General features: G+C 35.5%; 12 protein-coding genes and 2 pseudogenes across 14 annotated transcripts, besides 7 other annotated features; 8 read left to right on the top strand and 6 right to left on the bottom strand.

Annotated features, from left to right (window-relative positions):
• Positions 1-5,063: part of a mobile genetic element that runs on past the window's edge.
• TVAGG3_0320610 (uncharacterized protein) lies at positions 121-1,452 on the bottom strand (the record flags this gene model as incomplete). The annotated part of the gene is made up of 1 exon (XM_051230166.1): positions 121-1,452. A coding segment is annotated over one exon (1,332 nt), but the record flags the coding sequence as incomplete, so codon positions are not given.
• On the bottom strand, positions 2,300-2,452 carry TVAGG3_0320600 (uncharacterized protein; the record flags this gene model as incomplete). The annotated part of the gene is made up of 1 exon (XM_051230165.1): positions 2,300-2,452. One exon carries the CDS (start codon positions 2,450-2,452, stop codon positions 2,300-2,302), a length of 153 nt encoding a protein of 50 aa, XP_051099895.1.
• Positions 5,064-5,744: 681 nt separating the features above from the next.
• Positions 5,745-5,998, top strand: TVAGG3_0320580 (uncharacterized protein; the record flags this gene model as incomplete). The annotated part of the gene is made up of 1 exon (XM_051230164.1): positions 5,745-5,998. A coding segment is annotated over one exon (254 nt), but the record flags the coding sequence as incomplete, so codon positions are not given.
• A 598-nt stretch (positions 5,999-6,596) lies between these two features.
• TVAGG3_0320570 (serine threonine-protein phosphatase family) lies at positions 6,597-6,839 on the bottom strand (the record flags this gene model as incomplete). The annotated part of the gene is made up of 1 exon (XM_051230163.1): positions 6,597-6,839. One exon carries the CDS (start codon positions 6,837-6,839, stop codon positions 6,597-6,599), a length of 243 nt encoding a protein of 80 aa, XP_051099893.1.
• Positions 6,840-6,857: 18 nt separating this feature from the next.
• TVAGG3_0320560 (uncharacterized protein) lies at positions 6,858-7,220 on the bottom strand (the record flags this gene model as incomplete). The annotated part of the gene is made up of 1 exon (XM_051230162.1): positions 6,858-7,220. The coding sequence occupies one exon, from the start codon at positions 7,218-7,220 to the stop codon at positions 6,858-6,860; it is 363 nt and encodes a 120-aa protein (XP_051099892.1).
• Positions 7,221-8,835: 1,615 nt separating this feature from the next.
• TVAGG3_0320550 (protein of unknown function, DUF4106 family) lies at positions 8,836-9,189 on the top strand (the record flags this gene model as incomplete). The annotated part of the gene is made up of 1 exon (XM_051230161.1): positions 8,836-9,189. A coding segment is annotated over one exon (354 nt), but the record flags the coding sequence as incomplete, so codon positions are not given.
• Positions 9,190-9,411: 222 nt separating this feature from the next.
• TVAGG3_0320540 (protein of unknown function, DUF4106 family) lies at positions 9,412-10,886 on the top strand (the record flags this gene model as incomplete). Its single annotated transcript, XM_051230160.1, has 1 exon — positions 9,412-10,886. A coding segment is annotated over one exon (1,475 nt), but the record flags the coding sequence as incomplete, so codon positions are not given.
• A 1,281-nt stretch (positions 10,887-12,167) lies between these two features.
• Positions 12,168-12,195: a terminal%2Cinverted (terminal inverted repeat of Mariner transposon ID:TVAGG3_0320520).
• Positions 12,168-13,470: a mobile genetic element.
• Positions 12,264-13,390, top strand: TVAGG3_0320530 (annotated as a pseudogene). Its single transcript has one exon. A coding segment is annotated over exon 1 (1,127 nt).
• Positions 13,443-13,470: a terminal%2Cinverted (terminal inverted repeat of Mariner transposon ID:TVAGG3_0320520).
• Positions 13,471-13,571: 101 nt separating this feature from the next.
• Positions 13,572-14,186: a mobile genetic element.
• A 75-nt stretch (positions 14,187-14,261) lies between these two features.
• Positions 14,262-14,983: a terminal%2Cinverted (terminal inverted repeat of Maverick-1A transposon ID:TVAGG3_0320330).
• Positions 14,262-22,447: part of a mobile genetic element that runs on past the window's edge.
• Positions 16,085-16,593, bottom strand: TVAGG3_0320500 (uncharacterized protein; the record flags this gene model as incomplete). The annotated part of the gene is made up of 1 exon (XM_051230159.1): positions 16,085-16,593. A coding segment is annotated over one exon (509 nt), but the record flags the coding sequence as incomplete, so codon positions are not given.
• Positions 16,607-17,053, top strand: TVAGG3_0320490 (annotated as a pseudogene). Its single transcript has one exon. A coding segment is annotated over exon 1 (447 nt).
• TVAGG3_0320480 (protein of unknown function, DUF4106 family) lies at positions 17,149-17,490 on the top strand (the record flags this gene model as incomplete). The annotated part of the gene is made up of 1 exon (XM_051230158.1): positions 17,149-17,490. A coding segment is annotated over one exon (342 nt), but the record flags the coding sequence as incomplete, so codon positions are not given.
• On the top strand, positions 17,913-18,527 carry TVAGG3_0320470 (uncharacterized protein; the record flags this gene model as incomplete). Its single annotated transcript, XM_051230157.1, has 1 exon — positions 17,913-18,527. One exon carries the CDS (start codon positions 17,913-17,915, stop codon positions 18,525-18,527), a length of 615 nt encoding a protein of 204 aa, XP_051099887.1.
• On the bottom strand, positions 18,863-19,499 carry TVAGG3_0320460 (uncharacterized protein; the record flags this gene model as incomplete). The annotated part of the gene is made up of 1 exon (XM_051230156.1): positions 18,863-19,499. A coding segment is annotated over one exon (637 nt), but the record flags the coding sequence as incomplete, so codon positions are not given.
• On the top strand, positions 21,171-22,436 carry TVAGG3_0320450 (keratin-associated protein family; the record flags this gene model as incomplete). Its single annotated transcript, XM_051230155.1, has 1 exon — positions 21,171-22,436. A coding segment is annotated over one exon (1,266 nt), but the record flags the coding sequence as incomplete, so codon positions are not given.

Genomic DNA, 22,447 nt, shown 5'->3' with positions numbered 1-22,447 from the left:
ATAGAGTTGTTGTATGACTTTTCCAACTGTATAGTTCCTTCCCGGGAACTCGCCATCTTCGTTTGGAATTCCAGTTGGAATATATTGGACGAACCTCATGTACGCAGCGTTAAGGTCGACATAGTATATTTTTTCGTATGAGTCGAACTTATCGCATCCAATCGGACCAGTTCGTGGAAATTCAAGTGAGTCTCTTATCTTCTGAGAAACTTCTCCTGTTATCTCATAAACATCGTCGAAGCAACCTGTTTCATATAAAACCTTCTGACCTAACTCAGATGCTCTCCAATACAATTTGACGTCAATTGGATGTCTCAATGGAAGTTTGTTTATAGCATCTTGAAGTTCTTGCAACCTCATTGGAAGTTCTTCTGGTTCAGGTTGGTATCCGAACAATCCAACTCCTTGTGGAATTGTGTACTTCTTTTGTGCTAGAACTCTGTCTGGAACAACTTTTGGTCTTGCTAACAGTGAAAAGTTTGTTTCGTCTTTTGGTACAAAAGTTTCTGTCAGCTTGTCATCTGGAATTGGTTCCAACAAACCTTTCTCGAAAAGAATGTTTACAGCTCTGACAATGTTGCACTTACCTTTTCCGAATAATGGGTGTGTAAGACTTTCGTTCAACATGAAGTGGTTGTGGACAATTACAATCTTCAACCATGGTAAATTGAACTCAACAACATAGTCGTCATGTGAAGAACCTTTAGCTGTAGGTATGTTGACTCGGATATTGACATTTGCCAACGGTGCAATTTTTGCCAATTGACCTCTGAGAATGTACCTTGTCTTCACACATGACTCAAGATACTTCATCTTCTCATCTGTAACAAGACCAGAGTTCCTGAGACATGTAAGAATACAAGGTTCATTGACAATTGTTTCAATTGAATTGTAAATTCCATACCTTGTCAAGTCAATGTCAGACTTATTTATGAACGGGAAGTATCCAGCATGTTGTCTGACTGCTTGAGGGTTAGGTTGGTACCATTCGAACTTGACACTTGCAATTCCTTCAATTGCATTCAAAATGTCTGAGTCGGAGTCAACCATTTGTTCTCTCTTTGTAGTCTTGAAAGCGTCAAGAAGCATTGCAGCTGTTGTGACATTGCCATATGCATAGTAAATGTGACCATCCAAATCTGTTATTGTCAATCTGAGATTGTGTCCTTTCTTATTTCCGTCTTGTATGGCAGCAAGTACACCCATGAAGCCTTCTTTGTTCTTTCCTTCGTCAAAGTTTACTGTAAAGGTTCGACCAGATGTAATTTGGCTTCTAACTTCACGGTACTTCTCATATGCATATCTTGTTCTTTCCATGGGAGCATGTGTGTCTTCACCTTTTCCTTTTTTCCTTCTCAAAGGATGCAATTGTTCGTCATGTTTCCAGTAGAATCTGGCAAAGCCGTCGTGTCCCTCAACTTGAGGTTCACTAACATCGAAAGGCATGTCCATAAGACGTTCTTCTTCTAACCTCTCTAGTCTGTTTGGATAATTTGCGCGTGCTGTTTCCAAATCCATTTCGTAGCGAAGACCAGACAATTTGTCATAGACTTTTATGGGTCTTCCCTTCCTATATTTAAAATTCTTCGAAACTCTCCAACCATATCTTTGCAACTCTGCTTTTATTCTAGCAGATTTTCTATCCATTCTATATGGGGGCATTTTTATAAAAATAAAAAAATATTTTTTTCTCTTTACTTTACATAACCGCCTGCTGCCATAAGTCTTTGACGCCAACCCATACCAGCTAATGAAGGTTGACTTGGTTTAGTTTCCAAACTAAACTTTGGTTTTGGTTTATCTTCAGTTTTTGGTTTCTCTTCTTCTATCTGTTTTTCGTCACTTTCCGGTTCCTTTGACTTTACTTCACCTGCAGGAACAGTTGTGTCGTCAACATCTTCATAAATATCATATGCCATTTGTTTTTGTTTTCCTTTCAACTTTTTGTGTTTGTTGTAAAGTTTAGAATATTTCGACTCTAAGTCAATGAGATGTTCTATAATGAACTGATGGTCAGTGAAGTAAACTTTTCCATCTGTTGTCTCGAAAGCTCCTTCAGACTTCAATATTTTATTTGTGAGAGTCTGTTTCTTTTTTGAGATACTAGCCGTTCCATTTTTATGAAAAGTGACTTTGTAGTTAGGGTTTGTATTTCCAGACCTGGCACTTTCTATTATTGAATTTTTCTCTTCATCTGTAAGTTCTTTGACAGGTTTTTGACAATGGGTCTGAACTTTTTGTTTGTGGTGTCAAATCTACCGTTTCAACTTCTTCGGTCATTTCATCTCAGTAAAAAATTTTAGTTTGGTTTGTTTTCAACTGGTTGTTGTTGTTTTTTAAGTCGGTCTAAAACTTCCTGAGGTATAGGAAGAACTTGACAAACACGTTGTGTAACTGCTGGAAGCCGACAAATCCATCTTGAACCCATTTGTCTCAATGCTGTATTGTTCATTTCATCTCAGTAAAAAACTTTACATTCCCCACGTTTGAGGCGGTTGAGGTTGGTTATTGTTTACCCACTGTTGTGCATGGTTATATCCTCTGTTAAAGAATCTTTCACCTTGGTCCATATAGTGTCCTGCTTGGTTATAGTAGTCATTTGCTTTGTTATAATAGTTTCCTGCTTGTCTTCCTACATTGTCCATCCATCCTTGAACTTTTCCTCTTGTTTCAGGATTTGGAATAAGATTTGTTGCATCTCGTGCTACATCCCAACCTTTCTGTACAGTTTGTATAATAGGTTGTGCTTTCTCTTTAAGTATACCTAATGTACTCAAAATCTTCCTTCCAACTCCAAAATACACCTCTGGCTATTGTTCCCACTGCGGGTAAAAATCTGGATGCAACTCCTGCTAACGCGCCAAATAAACCCATTTCTTATGGGTTAAAAATGACGAATCCAAACAAGGACCCCTATGTTTCTAAAGCGACAAAGAAAGCACTCATGGTAAAAATCTTTAGTTCAACACCAAATGCTTGGTTTATGGATATCTTGGAAAACATTCCGAGAGTTAGAACAGATGGACCACCATACTGGCTAATATTTGTCGGTCAAAACACAAGATACTGTGAAGCCATACCATTACAGTCCAAAAATATTTTAGATATCTTAGCAGCTTTGACAATATTCGTTGACAAATACCATCCAACAAAACTGACATCTGACTGTGAAAGTTCTTTCAAATCAGACGATATTAAAAACTATCTGCGTTCAAAAAATGTAAACCAATATTTCATTGTCGACCAAAACCATTCTGCTCTTGGTGTCATTGACGGATGTATAAAAATGTTAAGAGACTTAAACCAACCACAAGGTGGTGAAGCAAATGAAATGTCATATGACGACAAGTATAGACACTTCTCCATGGCAAAGATGAGACAAGTTTTAAATATTTACAATAGCCGTAAACAAAAAGGTTTGGGAAACCACTCCCCCGAAGAAATGAAAAACAACCCTGACTTAGAGAAAGACTATATATTTAATAATTTAGTCAAAAGAGACAAACAAGAAAGAATGCCGGGCTTCAAACTTAAGAAAGGTGACAAAGTAAAAATAGAAATACCTAAACGCGACCCATATGAAAATACTATTGACTATGACAACAATGGGAACCCGACAGGTACTCACATTCGTGTTCGTAAAAATAGAAGAAAGTATACAAGAGAATATTATGAAGTTTTAGGCAAACATGGCAAAATGTACAGACTGCAAGCAGAAGATAAAACTACTATTGTCAGACCTCGTTTCAAACTTGTCAAAGTTCAAGGTGGTATACTTTCAAAGACAGTTCCTAACCAATATAAGACAACTCCTGACGAATATGCTAAAGAAGTGGAACATGACGACTAAGCAATTCTATACCATGCGTAAACTGTCATGTAAGGTGGCATGTAGTCTTCACCCAAGCCTGTTGGATTTGTTGTGAAAGTATGTGAATGATTTCCTCCTGGTTCAGTTGGTCGAAAAGTCTTTTTTGCCGAATGGTTATAATCTGGAGATAAAACATCATAACCAGCTTCATATTCTGAGTTGTATAATGGGTGGTCTCTTAATGAGTGGCTATGGTCACCAGAAAAGTTTGTAGTTCCTGTATGAGTGTGCGGTGGAAGGTTTGCTTCTTTAATTTTCTTCGAACCACCTGTTTCCTTTGAAGAGTTTGCACAATACAAAAACCTGTCGACTATTTGTTCCCATGCACCAACACCAAACATTACTTGAGGACCTCTTGCTTCCATAGATGTATAAATAGAACCTACTGGGTTCATGAAATCAAACATATGAGATATTATAGGATTGTCTCTTTTGAACTTAAATATAGTGCAACTATTTCAGGTTTCTTCTGGTTTGTGTCAGAATATTTTTTATAATATAATCTTATGTTTTCAGGGTAGGTAAAATCTTGACTATAATATTTATTTTTGTCATCTATATAATAGTATACTATTCTCGTTTTTTCTATTGCATTATATCTTTTATATCTATAATATTCTAAATATAATGTTTGCTTTTGTTCATCTGCGTGTAGTGCTCCGCCTTCAGCACCATAGTCATAATAATATGGTGCCGGAGCTGGGTCAGGCAATGTCATATCTGCCATTTCATAAACTCTTAAATATTTCTTTTGTTCGTCTCCATATAAGTTTAAGTAGCAGTTGTTGTCTAATGGAACTTTAACTTGTGTACCATCGTTCTTTTTATAGCTTACATACATTTCATTGTTATTTTTCGGAATGAGTTTATACCGTATACCATTTTTTAAGGAATGTACAAACTCCCATCTAAAATATTTGTTTTCTTCATAGATAGAAAAGTCACCAACAATAGTTTCAATATTTTTTGTTGTTCCAACTAAACTTTGGTATATTTCATTGACATATGTTTTATCTGCTTTCTTTTCAAGGCTAACGTTTAAGTCTGTTATTTCAGAAGATGTATGTGTATGTCCAACGTCACTTTTCCTGTTTAAGGTTTCTTGTAAGTTTGTTATATTTGCAATGGTATGTGTATGAGTCTTATCTGCTTTCTTCTCTAACTCATCGTTAACATATGTTTTATCCGCTTTAAGGTCTAAACATCCTGAAACCCATCCTGTATCGGCTTTAACTTTAAAAGTCTCCGATGTCCATTCATGGTACCAGTCAACCCTTTCTTTCATTTCGTTATCTTTTTCATCCACATATTCCTTATCTGCCTTCTTCTCTAACTTACTAGCCACCCATCCCTTATCTGCTTTCTTTTCAAGGCTAACGTTTAAGTCTGTTATTTCAGATATAGAATGTGTATGAGTCTTTTTAGAATATTCTTTGTCAGCTCTTGTCACTTCACTTGACATTTTATTGTCAACATATGTTTTGTCTGCTAGTTCAGGATGAGTATGTTCTTTTGTTGCATAAGCTTTGTTAGCTCTTTCTTCTTCTTTTGCTATTGCATCGTCTACATATGTTTTGTCAGCTTTGTTGTCAACATCTGCTTTCAAAAGAAGTTCATTTATAGGTTTCTCGTTTAAAGTTCCTTTTGTTGGATTTATACAGACAGTATGGTTCTTATTGTCTTGAAATAGAAACTCATCTGTCATTGGGTTTAATGTCAGTTTTAAGTTTCCTTCTTTCAATGACTCAGATATCTTAGAATAGTTTGAAAAGTTTGTTGTGTTCTTATTTAGAGCTTGTATAATGAGTTGTCGGTTGTGTTGTATTTCTCTCATAGACGCTGTTTCATTTGACATTTTTATTCTAGATAAAATATGCTTTCAATAGAAAAAGAAAATTCAAGAGTTGCTACAACTAAACCATTAGATGAACTTTTTACTAATGTCGGTCAAAAGTTTGAGACAGAGACCGTAAAGCATGAAGGCTATCGTTTTGACTACCCGTTAAGATGGTTAAGAGACCCATCTGTCACAAAAGCTATTGGCTTTCGTAGAATGAAGTTCATTTCAGAAGCCATACATGGTTTCCCATTTACGGTCGGTTTTGAAGTTCGATACTATAACAAAGAAAAACGTATGTATGAGAAATTTGAACAGGGAAAACTTTTACAAGTGAATTTGCTTGTAAACTTAGAAACAACTCTTCAAGCTTTTCAAGAAAAAATAAACGATATCTATCTCGAATATGCAAAACAGTACAACATTGACGAAGGAGAGTACCATCTCGATATTATATATGACAGGAAAAATGCAACTGTTAAAATCAATAGAATAGAAGACCTTGGAGAAAACGTTTATATTTCTACAAAATATAACAACTTGGCATGGTATAGATTTTTGAGGATGTTAAATCAGCCTGCAGAATATCCAGTACACCCGAACTTTTATGAAGTCGAAAACCCTAATGGAACATATGAAAATGTTTTCGACTCAGATGCTATTATAGTTCATGCTTCATTTTCTGGTGCACAAAACTCTTTTTTTATGCTTGGCAAATGACTTTTACGAAAAACCTACAAAGCTATATGAACCACCAAGTGGAAGTATTTCAGACTTTCAAGTATGGTTTACAACAGATGGAAGAAAGAGAATAGTTCCATTATACCATGCGTTTTACTTAGAACTTAGTTTCATATACAACTACTATCGAACGGTAAAAATATAATTTTAATACGGTTGAGGTGTTGGATTTGGTTGCCAACTTGACTGTGGTGCAGGTTCAGGCTGTTGTATAACAGGAGCTTGTTCTTCTGGTTCAGGGTCTTTAGGTATAATACCAACGAACTGACCTACTCTTTTACCAATATTTTTGACTCCGTTCCATATACCTCTTCCGACAGATTTTATTCCATTCCATATACCTCTTCCAACATTTCGAAAGAAGTTTCCAATACTACTGAAGAAACCCATTTTACTATATGTAAAAATCTAATGTCCGCCTAGTCTCTTACGTTTCCTGTTGAGTTCCATAGCATTTTTTAACTGGAGCTCATACATTCTATTTCTCCTCTGGTAGAAAACATACTCTGGGTCAACTCCTGTGTTCGCGTCATCTGCATAGAGTTGTTTATATCCCACTTCAGGGTTTGTATAAAACTCTTTCCATCTCATATTTGCATACCATGGTGGCAAACCTAACGCAGCGTCATTTGACATGGCAGTTTGCATTTGTACATCTGTTGGCACTTGACCATAGTTTGCCATTGCAGTTTGTATTCTAACTTCATTTGGAATATTCTCTGGGTTTGGTTGTCCAGGTTGCTGTGCATTCGCTAAGTTCTGTGCGTCCATTTAATATTAGATAAAAATATCTCTTACGAGTACATATGCTGAACATTTGCAGGCATTGGTTCATCTTCATATTCTCTGTACTTTTCTGCCACGTCAAATAAGTAAATGACACAATGGAAAAAACCTAAAACAAGTAGTCCTATTTCAAACCACATTTACTTACTAGTAAAATTTCTTGTTATGACACTTTTCCGGTTTATAGGACCTCTCTCATATTCTATCTTGTCATATCTAAACTCATAGTCATGTATGTCCTCTAACCATCTCATGACACTTTCCAAACCACTTTTATCGGATGTAAAGTAAAAGCATGGATGGTTATGTAAAAACGTCTAAAGTTTCTAAAGAGTCTCTCAAAGTCCAGTCTACTTGGTATTGAAAATCCCATGTGTTATAGAACGGCGGGTCCACTATAAAGAAAACATTTTCCTTGTCTTTATATTTTTCATACAACTCTGTCCAATGACATCTCACAAACTCTATACCCTCAGTATATTTTTCTATGTTCTCTTTGAAAACCTTTGTATAGTTAAGATATAAAACGTTTGACATAAGTGTTTCAATGTCATGAACTCTTATAGAACCACTATATAATAGTCTAGCAGATATACTATCCCAGTCTATATACTCTGCTTTTTTCAAAACCTCTCTGACAATATTTTTCTTATCTAATGGTATACGTTCCATCTTACCTATAGGTATCTTTTCTTTTAACTCTTCAATATATTGTTTGTGTCTGGTATATGTTTGAGACGGTCCATATAGTTGTCGAAGTCATTGCATATAATCTTTGAGTCTGGGAATATTGTATGGCACAAATGGGATATATAGAAACTTCCACCGAACAAGTCTACAAATGTTAGACCATTCGGTAGTTTCTTAAGTTCTCTCAATAGAATATCTTTACATCTACTCTTATTTCCAAAGAAGGGTAACGGTGGTTTTGTAAAATTCATTTTATATATATAATAAAAATGTTTTTTCCTGAAAAGTGACAGAAAAGTGACTGGGGCTAGAGGGCACGAAGTGCCTGGAAGCCCCACTACCTTTTTTTTTTTTTTAAATCCCTTTGTGCCATTTTGGTTATCGGTTACTTTATTTTTTGACACAAAAGCAAAAATATTTTAAAGTAAAAAACCTCCAATTCTCACAAATGAGTACGATAGAATTTACAAATCTCATCAAAACCCAATTTGAACCCGTCAGATAATTTGAACCCTCCCAATTTGGAACTTTTTGTTATCCGGATTGGTCCTTTAAAATGTTAATTTTTGCGAGATTCACTTCACTCTATTTTTGGAATTGGAGTTTTATTAAAACTTTCCACGTGGTAATAATCTTCCATAACTATAGATTGATGAATAAAAATTTAACATACTAACATAATAATAAAAAAAGTTAACTTTATCTTTTGCAACAATGGTAAAAAGGTCAGGTATGTGGGGCTTCCAGGGGCTGCGCCCCTTCTAGCCCTAAGAAATTTTGCCCAAGACCCAAGAGGAGGACCGAACCCCAGCCGACCAGCCGGTGACAAAACCAAAACCGTTGTTATTTACATCATATTAATGGTGTCATATAAACATCTGTCAAAAACCACTTTTTAACTTCACTTAAAATGCCACGTAAGCTACGTAAGAATATACGTAAGAGGAAGGGAGCATTGAAACATCCAATAGTAAAACTGACACCACAACAACAGTTGCAACAACAAATGATGAATGACCCCACTATGTTGCAACAAATGTCAAGCAACCCTATGCTTTTAAACCGAGTTATTGGTGCACAGAGTGGAGGTTTAAGAGCGGCACTTTTAGCGAAAATGACAGGCTATGGTGGAGCTGCAGACGGAACAGCTTATAACCCTCAAAGTCAAATGAATTTGAGTTCACTCAAAAATCAAATAACAGATGTCAAAAAGTCAAACATAGACATACAGAAACAAATAAGCGAAAACGAAAAAAAACTAGAATATGACAGACACACAAAGAAACTCAATGAGTTAAACGTAGAGAAAAAGAAGAAAGAAGAACAACTGAAAGAACTAAGTACAGAGGAATATGCGAAAAAAGTGTCAGAAAAAGCAGCAGAAGTAGCAAAAATGGAACAAGATGTTATAAATTTGAAAAACCATACTACTCAATATAAAGTACTGAAAGATGAAGAAATAAAACAAAAAGCCCTGAAGACATATATGGATAGCGATGAGTATAAAAAAGAAGTTGAAGCAAATGTAAAGGCAGAAAAACTTTTACAGTTGCAAAACCAAACCGTACAGTATGAAAACTTAGCACAAGAAAGTAAAAATAACGACGCAGCCATGCAAAAGGCAATGAAAAGCGCAGAATATATAAAAGCTAATAATGACTGGTTAGATGCCCAAGCCAACGCTAAAGCAGCCCAACTTATAGGGTCAATAAGGACAAAAATACAAGCGGATGAAGACAGTTCAAATGAAGCTTTAACAAATGCTGACTTTAAGAATGCCTTCGAAGCTCTTCATAGTAAGGTGAAACTAGTGAACGACTTCTCATCTGGAAAGAAACTGAAGTCTGAAGGTTTCGACAAAGAGTTAAAAGAAGTAGCACAAAATATGACGAAAATAACAGATGCAGCAACGAGACAGGCAGTTCAAAGTGCCTATGACGCCGTTAGAGCAACTGTTGTGGAAAGTCAAGAAAAAGAGTTACAACAGACCAAAACAGACCTAGTAAATGCTTTCTTAAGAACGAAAAGTCAGGTAGGACATTATGCTGCAGATGGAACATATGTGCCAGCTGGTGGAACTTATATACCACCAAACCCTCCAAGAGAAGCACCTGCACCAGGACTACCTAAAACATTTACATCGTCACATGGACACAGACACAGGCATGCACCAAAACAACAACAACCAACAGTTCAAAACCCTGCACAACAACAACCACAACCAGCACAACAACCAACAGTTCAAAACCCTGCACAACAACCAACAGTTCAAAACACTACACAACAACCAACAGTTCAAAACCCTGCACAACAACAACCACAAACAGAGCAAGGACATAAAAGAAGTAGAGAACAAGGAAACCAAGAATTCTTAAAAATGCTTAAGGAAGATTATGGTTACCCAGATACTCTTGACTTTAGTGACAGATATAAAGAAGCTATTGGAAAGTTCAAGGAAGGAAATACTGACCCGAACCTATTTAGCTTTATGGTTCAGCACCAAATGGGATATAATTTCAAACCTGGAAAATACAAGCTCGCTAAGGGATATGATTTAATAGCATATCATCCAAATGACATGGATGAATTTACTCCGAGATATTTGATGTCAGAGCTAAATGATAATTCAACTCTCTTCATGAAACGCGTAAAAAATAGAGACGGAACGAAAGAAGAAAGGTTTATGAGTCCGGATGACTTAGATAGGGAACTTTTTAAAAACGGTCTCGGAATATATGAAATGCCACCAGATGAGGTACAAGAAACTCCACAGGAAGAACTAGTTCAGATACAACCAGACATGGAAGAAATAGTTCAGCAACAACAGCTAGAAGAGCCTGAAGGAAACGAACAAGTCCCTCCTTTGGAAACTAACTTCACAGAACTAGATGAAGATTTGGAACAGCCGAAAAATCTTGACCCTCAACAAGTGTATGCGGAGAATATGGAATCTTTCCAAGAGTCTAAGAAAAATTCGGCTGACATAGTAGAAGAATATCGAAAAATGTTCGCCGACATACAAAAGACTCCAACATCAGATGAAAATATTCAGCATAGAATGGAAGTACTGAAAGAAAATGTACGCAAATACAATAATCCTTTTTACTTACGACCATATAACGTTCAATCTTTGGCTGAACTCGGTGAAAATAAAAGGTTAAATTTCAACAAAACATATAGAAATGAAACATTGTTTAAAGTTCATTCAGAACCTAACCAATATGGAAACAAACCTACTTTTGTTTCTGCAGACTATGGAACTACAATGAGATGGGGTCATAAAGCTAATCCGGATAGGTGGTTCATAAACTTACAACCACAATTCCAAGAAGTTGTAGACGCAATGGAAGTGAATGGTGAACCAGATATAGCTGGTATTTTCAGCGCGGCTTTAATGCCATTGAAAGATATGAAACATGCAGATATTTTGGACCAGTATGAAATGAACATGGCTCATGGAAATATAACACCTGACGTTCTAGAACATTTATCTCAAAGAACTACACAGAACCATAAAGATGGTATATTTGGTGAAGAGTTTAGAAAGAAAGTTAGGGAGATAGAAGGAAGAGAACCTATTGTACATGACCTTGCAAACGAAAGTTTACAAAATGTCATAAAAACTTACTTTGCAGACAATGAACCGAGAATGGATGAATATTTAAGAAAACTCAAATGGACAGTACCAAATGAAATGTTAGTATTGAAAAACATGTTCCTTGACAAAATAAAACCAACTACAGAAATAAATGACGCAAGACTGAAACATTGGGTAAAAGCTTTCCCATTCACAAAAGATATTATTGGTAACATGGAAAGAAAACCAGAATGGCTACAAAAACATATATTTGGAAACGAGCTTATTCCATATGGACAAGCTCTGTTTGAAGAGCTTGAACCGGAAACTCAGGAAAGAGTCATGCAAACAATACGCGAAGACTCAAATACAAACTATGACAAAATCTTTCTAGGATATAGGTTACCTGAGATGGGCGACCAGAGCCCAAAGGCAAAAAGGACATGGGAAATTTACAACATACTAGGTGAACATGAGGCAAAGATGCAACAACTTGAAGCAGAGGGCAAGTTACCAAAAGCGACACCAAAGAAGAAGAGAAGAGTAGAACAAAGTGAAAGTAGTGAAGAAGTAACTTCATCTAGTGAAAGTAGTGGCAATGAAGGAAAAAGAAGAGTTAAAAACTCAGTCAGGAAGAAAGTAAAGCTTGGTACGAGTGGGTTCTATAGGGTGTCCAAAGGTGCGTTTAGCACAGCGCTCTATATGAGACTATTAAAGGAGATATATGCTGATTATAAATATATAATAAAAAATATGAATATATGTATATGATGAGTATGTTGTATTTTGGCGCCATGCCGGGATATAAAATGAATTTTGAGACAAGAGGCGGTTTCGCGGGAAATTTTGGCGGGATTTTTTTCATTTTTTTAATGAATCATAAAGAAAACATCCTCGCTCTTGCAAAAAAATGCAAAGACTGTAAAAAATCTACGAGACATTGGTAAAATGCTTCGGTATGGATGCTCCTAGCTATTCCACTGTAACGTATCATGTTAGGATGTATCACTTCATGAACAAAAAGGCGCCCATCATAAAAATTGACAAAAAATCGCCGGATCAAAGAAAAATCAAAGCAATTCTTCAAGCGCTAGATGAAGACCCAAGAGCATCACTCAGAAGGATAGAGGAGATGACAAAGATACCACGTACAACAGTCAGTTATTATCTGCACAATTATTTGAACTACAAACTAGCGTATACACGTTGGGTTCCGCACAACCTTAATTCAGTTCAAAAAAAATCTAGAGTCCAATCTTCGAAAGAGCTCCTCTCTATATTGGGTGCGTATCAATCCAAGAAGTTTCGCTTTTTAGTAACAGGGGACGAGTCTTGGTTTCAATATGCAACAGAAGCCAAAATCATGTGGATCCCGAAGGATGAAAATCCGCAAACATTCCCGAAGAAAAAAATTGACACACCAATGATGATGTTGTCGGTTTTTTGGGGCGTGAATGGCATCATCGCAATTGATATTCTTCAAAAACCTAATACGATGAATGCTCAGTATCTAATTGACAATGTTCTTACTCAAATTATCAATTCTGATGAGTTTGAGAAATCCAAACAACAAAAACAAAAGTTTGCAATTCATTTTGATAATTCAAGAGTTCACAAAAGTCATAAGGTAATGAATTACTTGGTGGAAAACAATGTCAAAGTTGTTCCAAACCCAATTTATTCACCTGATATTGCACCCTCTGACTTTTATTTATTCGGCACGCTAAAAAAGAGAGCTGAAGGACGCGAATTCGCGAGTCCAGATGATCTTGAAAATTTTGTAAGAGAGCAATTTGAGCAATTTTCTCATGATGATTTAAAGCGTGTCTTTCAAGCCTGGATCGATCGCTGCGAACGCGTGATTGAATCCAATGGTGATTATATTTAAATAAACTTTATATATATGTAACTTGTTTATTTCTATTCGCAGTATTCAGGTTTGTGCTAAACACACCTTTGGACACCCTATATTATGACACATAAATTCAACTATTCTATATTTTTACCCATATGAAATGTACGCCGCTCAGAATATAACGCCAACAGTTTTGGATGCCATGAACGGAAATGTTTCCGAATGGTATAACGAATGCGACAATGCCATTAGAAGGTCAGAAATAGTTCCTGGAACTTACGAATATACAACTGCTGTTTCTTATGGAAACGTAGGTGAGTTTGGAGAAGGTTCTTCAACAACAGTAGATATTGCTTGCGACAGGTTTCATATTATTTCTATTGACAACTCATTCTTATACGTGGAACAAGACATTGAAATAAAACCTTCTGCCAAGTTGTCTGACAAGAAAGGTTGCAATGGAATTTTCTATGTCGGATACCAATATGCTCCAGAAGTTTTCATGGGATATAAGATATATTCTAACTCTGACTTAGTTCAAACAGTAACATGGGCAAACTATGAATGGTTCGCTTTGAGAAACTCAGTACAACCACAAGCTAGAGAACAAACAGACCAGTATGCAACTATTGAGAAAATAAGAAGACTTGACCCTAACGTTCCAGGAGTTTATGTTAACCTTTCTGGTTCAGATGGAACTGCTGCCACTAAAGTAAAACTGAAACTTAGAGTTCCTTTGTCATCTTTCCTCATCTTCAGGTTTTTAAGATACTTGCCAAACTGGGCAGGAAAAATTTCTATCGAACTTACTCCAAGCAAAAATAACTTAGTCATTGCACCAACACAAGACCCATTCACTCTTACAGACGTAAAGGGAACAAATAAAACGTCATTCGCCGAATTTAGTTAGTATCCCTATCTTGGGTACGGCGGCACTGCGTTCCACCTTACCCAAGATAACGGTTTGACACTTTACAAAACCGCTAACGTATATTTTACAACACAAACGACAACACTAACTTAACCTTAAATATTTACAAAGCCGCCAACCACTTCACCTCACTAACATTTTCGCTAACGACTTCACTAATGAAAAAATAAACGTTCTCACTAACGTTCCCACTAATGTTCTCATTTACAAAAGTATTGCAGCGCTTCCCATTGCTGTGCTTCACACAATAGTTCATATTCTTCAGTATCGCTGCTGTCACTCCAATCGTCAGAGTCAAAATCACTGTCAAAATAAATGTATGTAAGTTTTGACAAAGCTAATGAAACACGCTTACCGTTTGTATCTATTGCTTTTATATATCTCCCATTATGTTTGTTGTCGTAAACGCTCAAACTAACTTTACCCTTTCTCCCTCGTATCTGATAGAATGTATTTTCACGAGGAACGAAGAACAAATTCTTGAACTCATGACCGTTGTAGTTTGTTATCTCAATAGTTTTCGTCATTTATATAAAAATAAAATAAAAAATAAACTTAAAAATTAATGATATCACCACTCCCACATGTATGAAAACATAGCACAAAATAAATTTAGGGTAGAAGGTTAGATCTAACCTCTTTTCTAACCCGATTTCTAACCTGTTGAATTCATTGCTTTATAACTCTCTTCCTTGGTTTCTTTTTAGTTGCTTTCTTCACGTCTGTCTCCAACTTGACTGTCTTTCTTCTTCGGCCGTAATGATACCAATTACTTCCACCAGTCAATGGGTCAAATGGTCTTTCGTAAGGGTTTCCATACATTCCATAGGGACCATACGGAAGAACTACTGGTGGAGAAGAAACATTTTCTTTAGTTCCATCGACTCTATTTAAATGCATTGTTTCACCTTTCATCTGGTCATTAAAGTCTTTTGGCGTGTTTTGCAAACTCATCGTCCTTTCCTAAAGCATTTTCTGACTCAGTCGCAACCAAATTGGTGCTTTATTATGAGCCCTATTTTATTTAATCTTAACTTCTTTTGCAACCCAGCCTCCAATCTTTCCTTTATTTGCATCTAATGTCTTCGAAACCCTTCCTCCACTCATTTTATTTACTGCGTCAATAAGCTCCAAGTGCTTTTGCTCCAAATGCTAATGCTTTTGTTCCCATTGCGCCTAAAGCTGCCCAAGCTACCATTTACCCCATATTAAAATCATCTCTCTTCAATATTATCTCATAAAAGTTCTCGTTACTGGAGAAAGTCAATGAAACATAAGCGTTCTCACGGGCTTCGCCCTCACTGCTTTGCGGTCTATCTAACTTATTTCTTATATCATCTATACGCTTCAAAATGTCTGAACAATTGCTAACATCTTCTACAACAGTTATTTCATCATGAATGACCTCAAGAACAAGCTCATTTAATATGCAATTAAAATCATTTCAATAATGAGTCCATCCTTTCCATCTTTAGGTAGCACAACATCTTTCATTGAAGAAGGTTCGACAAGTCTTATGTTAAACTTACTGACAAAGTTTGTTATACTATAATGCTTCGGCGGCGAATACATGTAGTTTGAAAGACATAATATAGATTCTTCAGCAAATTCACTTATACTGGATTTTATAACAATGTTCTCACGAGACCAAACGCCACCAATTGACAATCTTGTAAGCAATCCTGCTGAACCTTCTTACTGTAAACGTCGATGGTAACATTCCACGAAGGTCATCTATTGACATCGTTGAGTCACTGTATTTAAATATTTTCTTAAAGCAATCGTCATTATCTAACCATGCAATAGCTTTGAAGTTTTCATTCGAATATACATCTGCTTCATTAAATGTAAAACCTGACTTCTTTGCAGAGGCGATTTTAAAATCTATTGAGTTTGTTTCAAAATTATATGCTATGGTAACTTCTGAAGGCAATGGATGTCCTTCCGCAGTCAGTTGTTCTCTCACTACCGTTTGAAGCTTTGTGTTAAAAACTTTCATGTCATCTCCTGTGTCTAAGTTCACATACACAGCAACAGGAAAACTATCTTGCTTCTTTGTTTCATCATTATACCTCAAAACATTAAAGTTCTTCAATAATATTGTTCTTCCTGCTGGAATACTTCTAACTTGTCTTATTTCAATAGCTTTCTCACCTCCTATATACTCTACCCAGTGTCTTGGATATTCATAAGTATACTGACTTTCTTGAATTTTGGTTGGTTTCATCATAACATGTTCATAATATATCTTTATACTCTTGTCAGTTAGACTCGGTGCTATGTTCTGAATATTTCTGACTTGCATTTTTAATAATAAAATGAAGCATTTAATTTACAGAGTAGATGAAGACATGAATGAAACACAGAAAACTTAACTCTTCTCTCATTCTTCCTTTCAGTAAGGACTATGAGTTCTGTTCAAATGGTGTGTATTTCTATTGTGGAAAGATGGGTTCAGGTAAGACATTTAACCTCATTCGTCATATACTCATAACAGAGCGTTTAGGAAAGATTCATATTATGACCAAATCATTATATCAGCAACTTCAGACTCTATGGATTCAACAGCGAAAACATTCATGAGTAAAGTTCAAGCATCTGTCGTTAAAGTTCCAGACAGTGAACTCATTGAATTTCTTCAACATTACATTCGACGTAAGAGGAAATATTATGTCATCGTAGAGTTCATACAGTCAGGAATGCAAAAGACTTCAGAAGAGATGGAAAGAATTATTGACAAACACCACTTACGTCAGTACTCAGGAGTTTACGATATGAAACGACTGACAAACTACATTCTATCAAAACTTTCAAAATACCCCTTCAAAAAGTATCCTTCAAACACTCTGCTCGTTTGTGACGACTTCGCCGGAAAAGGTTTAGTGTCAAACCAGACTCACCATTAGCTAACATCATAACTAAAGTCAGACATTACCATTTAACTGTAGCAATACTTATGCAAACATGGCGTTTCCTTGCTTTAAACATAAAACGTCTCATAACTGACTTCGTTATCTTTCAAGGTTTCTCACGTTATGATATTGAACTCATTTGGAAACAGTCAGGTATAACATTACCTTTTGAAGAAATTTGGGAAGCATATAAGTCTCTCATCTCTCCTCGTTCATACCTTGAGATTCATATCATGACTAATACCATTAAAGTCAAAAATATTCCATGGGAACGACCAACATTGTTTTAAATCTTATGCTTTAATTGACTGATGGTAAACAAATTCCATGCATCTCTGTCGCCATTTCTGTTAATATTTTTGCTGTCATTCATATCATCCACTTCCCCATCCGTTACTTTTGAGGATATGTGTTAGAATAGCTGTTCTTAAATGAAGGCTTTTCACCTTTGAGAGCATAAACTCTATAACTTTCTGCATACTTTATGTTTGAACCTCCTGAGCCATCATTGACATAAATTTTTATAGGCTTCCACCCTTTGTTCATATTCCTGCTTCTTCCCTTTGCTCTTTTGTTCAGTAGTTCTACATCTTTATACACAGCACCTGTCTCAGTGAATTCAACAATATTTTCATTCGTTAGCTTTACATTCAAACCCTTGTCGAGTATATTGTTCATTTCATACATATAAAAGGTTTTTATTCTATATGAAATGAGAAGCAAATCCATCTTAGCTGGTGCCGTTAATGTTCCAATTGAACCAACATCAAATGTTGACTCACGAACGACAAACAATATTGTCATAAAGAACTATAGTTCAGAGTGTTTGAAAGAAAAAGAACCAGAGCTGAAATCCGTGAATTTAAACACAGCTTCAAACGCTAACGCTACATCAGATGTTAAGTTAGAGTATCCACCACTGGACCAAATTCTTTCAAGAGAAGCCAACGACAACCCTTACATAAATGTTCAAACAAATCCTTCAGATAACGTAGACCATTACCTTCTTCAGTTATACCAAACAATTTTACTCAAAGACGATAAGAAGCTTTTGATAAATCTTATAAGTAAGAACCAAATAATTCTAACAAAGGAGGACCTTGAAAATGTTATATCACGAATAACAGGAAAGCAATGTGTCATTGACTATCTCGACCCTGAAATCGAATGCTGTGGTCAAACACCAATATTCATGAAAATAGGTAACATCCGCATCATTGAAACACCAGGAACTACAGGAGTTGAGTTTAAGTATAAATATTCGAACGAGTATACAAAACTTTCAACAGAATATAAACTTTGCTTGAAATATGTTTTAGTAAATTAAAGCAATTTGTAATATCTATCCAAAACTTCTTCAACAGTATCGAACTCATCTTCATAATGCAAACCTAATCTTATTGACTTGGTGCAGTTTTCACTAACACAATATTTTTCTGTTCTCTTGACTGACATAACTAACTCATTTGTTTCATCAAACAGCAACAACCAAAGTTCATGACCTAATACATAACATTCATACTTTATTTTTTAGCTCTGAGTTCTCTTGTAAGCTGTTGCATTTAATATTTTCTAAAAAGTCAACTTCAACAGTCATTCGCACTGGTGCCTTCAGTTCTACAGGCTCTCCTTGAAAGTCAACAAGTCTGAATTGCATGTCTTTCAAATTATGAGGACTAATGCGAACCCATTTACCTAAATGAGTTGCTATGACAGGAACGTTTGGAATGAACATTGAATTGACTGCATAACAGAAAGACTTATATTCTACTGAACCTTTACTATTAACTCCTGAAATGCCTGTGACATTAGCTATTTTAGACTCAATGTACAAACAGTTGCCATAACATACGTATGGAACAGATTTCATCTCAATCGTTTTGTCAACACTTTTCAAAGGAAATGTCATATGGTATGCTCCCAAAAGAAGTTGTACTCTATGACTCATTCGTGTTATCTTAAACTCCTTCGCATAACTGAACTTCAAAACTCCTGCAATAAGTTTAACATTCATTAAGTTTTCTTCGTTATCCTTGTTTATTGTAGTATTTATGAGAGCATTTAACACTCCAGCTAATGTTTCCATCTTATATTCTACATTATTGTGAAATCTTATTTCGTGCTTCTTTCCATCTATTTCAATCTCCATGAAATCTGTTTCATCTGTTATAACGAATGAAGCAATAGTATTGAAGTCAACCATTCTGAATGCAAGCGCCTCATTCTGTAGACCTAAGTTTGTTTGTAGCTTTACTGTCCCGTATTCGTTTGGGTCTGTACTTTGCAAATAGAACAACATTTTATTCTCATTAAAATATGAGTATAGCTGCATATGCGTATGAAGCTGACAGAGCTAAACGTTTATATTTTGGTCAATACTCTCTCACACTTACTGACAAATATATTGTTATCACTGATGGAAATACTGAGAAATACATAACATGGAAGGACTATGAAAAGTTTGACCCTATTTTAACTCCATGTACTATGCCATTCATTGTAAATGGTGAAGTTGTCATGAAGAACGACACAACAGTATATAAGTCTGTATATGAAGCGTTAGAATATATGTTGAATTATAATCCCGAAAGACTTGACCCAAGCACTACACCATGTGCAATGCCTTTTATTAAGGACGGTGAAATCGTAAGAGTTCCGGATTCAACGGTTTATACTGCTGTTCAAAACAGTTTACAAAACATTTTAGCGAATATCTTTAATTCAGAAACTACAGAAATAAAATTACCGTATATAACAGATGCTAAAGAAATTAAATCAAAAACAACAACATTATTTACGTCACTTAATGATTTAATGACTTATATCATTAATATTCCTGCACCAACTACAGCATTTGATCCAAACTCGACGGTTTGCAGTGTACCTTTCATAAATGACAGTTCATTAATTACTTTAAGGGATTCGACAGTAAATGAATCATTAAAGGCGTCATTAATGAAAATCATTGATTTTAATTCATTTACGAATACATATAATTCATTCATTAATGTTTCATATGCTTCTAAAGAAGGTGAGCCAAAAACTATCGATAAAGCGGTGTATGAAATAAAAGCATCAACGACGAAATTGAATTCGTTAACTTTTGACGGTGATAGTTTCGTTAATGACATAACATCAGGGAAAACAATTTTAACGAAAGAATATTTAAAATCTCATGTTAGTGAGTTCGTTGAAATTGAAAAAGAAGGTGGAATTAAGTTCGATCCACTGAGTTTCATTTTCAGCTTAGCGAATGCAGGTATTAATTTCGCTGAATGGACAACAATACAGAGCGAAATAAACGCAATATGGACGTTTTTGGGGTCAAAAGCGGGAATGGGTGAGCTTGTAAATGCTGCAAGAACATTAGGTGAAACAGGAAATTTTGTATATGGTTTTAAAAGACTTGTTTCAAATGTTTTAACAAACACAAAGAAATTATTTAGATATACCATACATAACGGACGGATTTTCGAACAGATAGCAACAAACCCTCCGGTTATGGCTGCGTTGATGATGGTTAGAGATATAAAACCACGTAACGACGGAACGAAGAAGAGAAAAACCAGAGGATACTGGTCGGGTTATTCGAGACATTAAAAACGTGTATCCTGAAGTTATTGATTTATTTAGAGGAGTTAATGATTCAATTTCAAAACATTCTATAACCCTCGATGAAGAGAATAAATTAACAGATTATATATTCGTCATTATTGCAGAACTAATGAAGAGAATAAATGAAAAAGGAATTGGTGATATCATTAATGTCAGCGATGTAATGATGAAAAGAAATTTTGACTCATTATTTACAAAACCGAAAACAGAATATAGTCTTTATGACGTAATTACCGAATTAATGAAAAAGATTAATGATAATAAGAGTTCTGGCGGTAGGCATGAACTTGAAATAAATGAGATAGAAGAGAAATTAGCCGAAAAAGCAGATAAAAACCATGTTCATTATATAAGTTCAGACGAACAGATTATAACGGACTACCATGGATATTTAACACAGAATGAACAAATAAGCACTGAAGATGTTAATGAAAGAAGATATAAATACATTCGTGCTAAAGGTTATGACATAAGCTGTACTGTACATTATGACACAGGTAAAGCACAAGAAGCATTTAGTTATAACGATGAAATTTATGCCTCTACTTTCTCTGTTAAAGGTGTATTAGTTGAACCAAGATTTACTTTGAGAGTTAAGTCAAAAATAACGTTTGAAGATGCTATTAAAAGTAAAGCTGACAAACTTGAACTCGAAGCAATGAACAAAGTTTTGAAATCTCATAAACACAACATCTCCGATATAAATGAACTTCAAGCTTCATTAAATAGTAAAGCCGACAAGAACCATACACATAAATCCTTCACTACTGTTAGAGCAGACGACATAATATTGAACTTTGACCTTGGTTCAAGTGCACCATTAGAAAATCCAAGTACAAGCGTAAAAGATACTCTTAACAATTTAGATAAGAGTTGCAGGAATATTGAAGATCATGCCAGAAACTTTGAAGCATATGAACTACCAGCAATGTTAGATAAAAAAGCTGACAAGAACCATACACATAAATCCTTCACTACTGTTAGAGCAGACGACATAATATTGAACTTTGACCTTGGTTCAAGTGCACCATTAGAAAATCCAAGTACAAGCGTAAAAGATACTCTTAACAATTTAGATAAGAGTTGCAGGAATATTGAAGATCATGCCAGAAACTTTGAAGCATATGAACTACCAGCAATGTTAGATAAAAAAGCTGACAAAACAGAGCTTCAAACATTAAAGACAGAAATACTTCAAACATTATATCCTATAGGTTCTATTTATACGTCAATGAACTCAACAAATCCAGCAACAGTTCTGGGTTTCGGTACGTGGGAACAGATTGTAGATAAATTCTTATACTGTGCTAGATATTCAAAGCAAACAGGAGGTTCGAAGAAAATTACTGAAGCAAACCTTCCACCGCACACTCATACAGGAACTACAAACTTTTCTGGCGACCATAGCCACTCATTAAGAGACCACCCATTATACAACTCAGAGTATGAAGCTGGCAATGACGTTTTATCTCCATCTTATAACAATGCAGCAAAAAAGACTTTTCGACCAACTGAACCAGGAGGAAATCATTCACATACTTTCACAACAAATCCAACAGGCTCGGGTGCAGATTATATGCCACCATTTGTGACTGTATTCGCATGGTATAGAGTTCAATGAAATCTTTAACT

Source organism: Trichomonas vaginalis, chromosome V, assembly GCF_026262505.1.
Source record: "Trichomonas vaginalis G3 chromosome V, whole genome shotgun sequence".
Lineage (NCBI taxonomy): Eukaryota > Parabasalia > Trichomonadida > Trichomonadidae > Trichomonas > Trichomonas vaginalis.
Note: the sequence above shows the minus strand (reverse complement) of the source record. Positions and strands in the feature narration are given on the sequence as shown.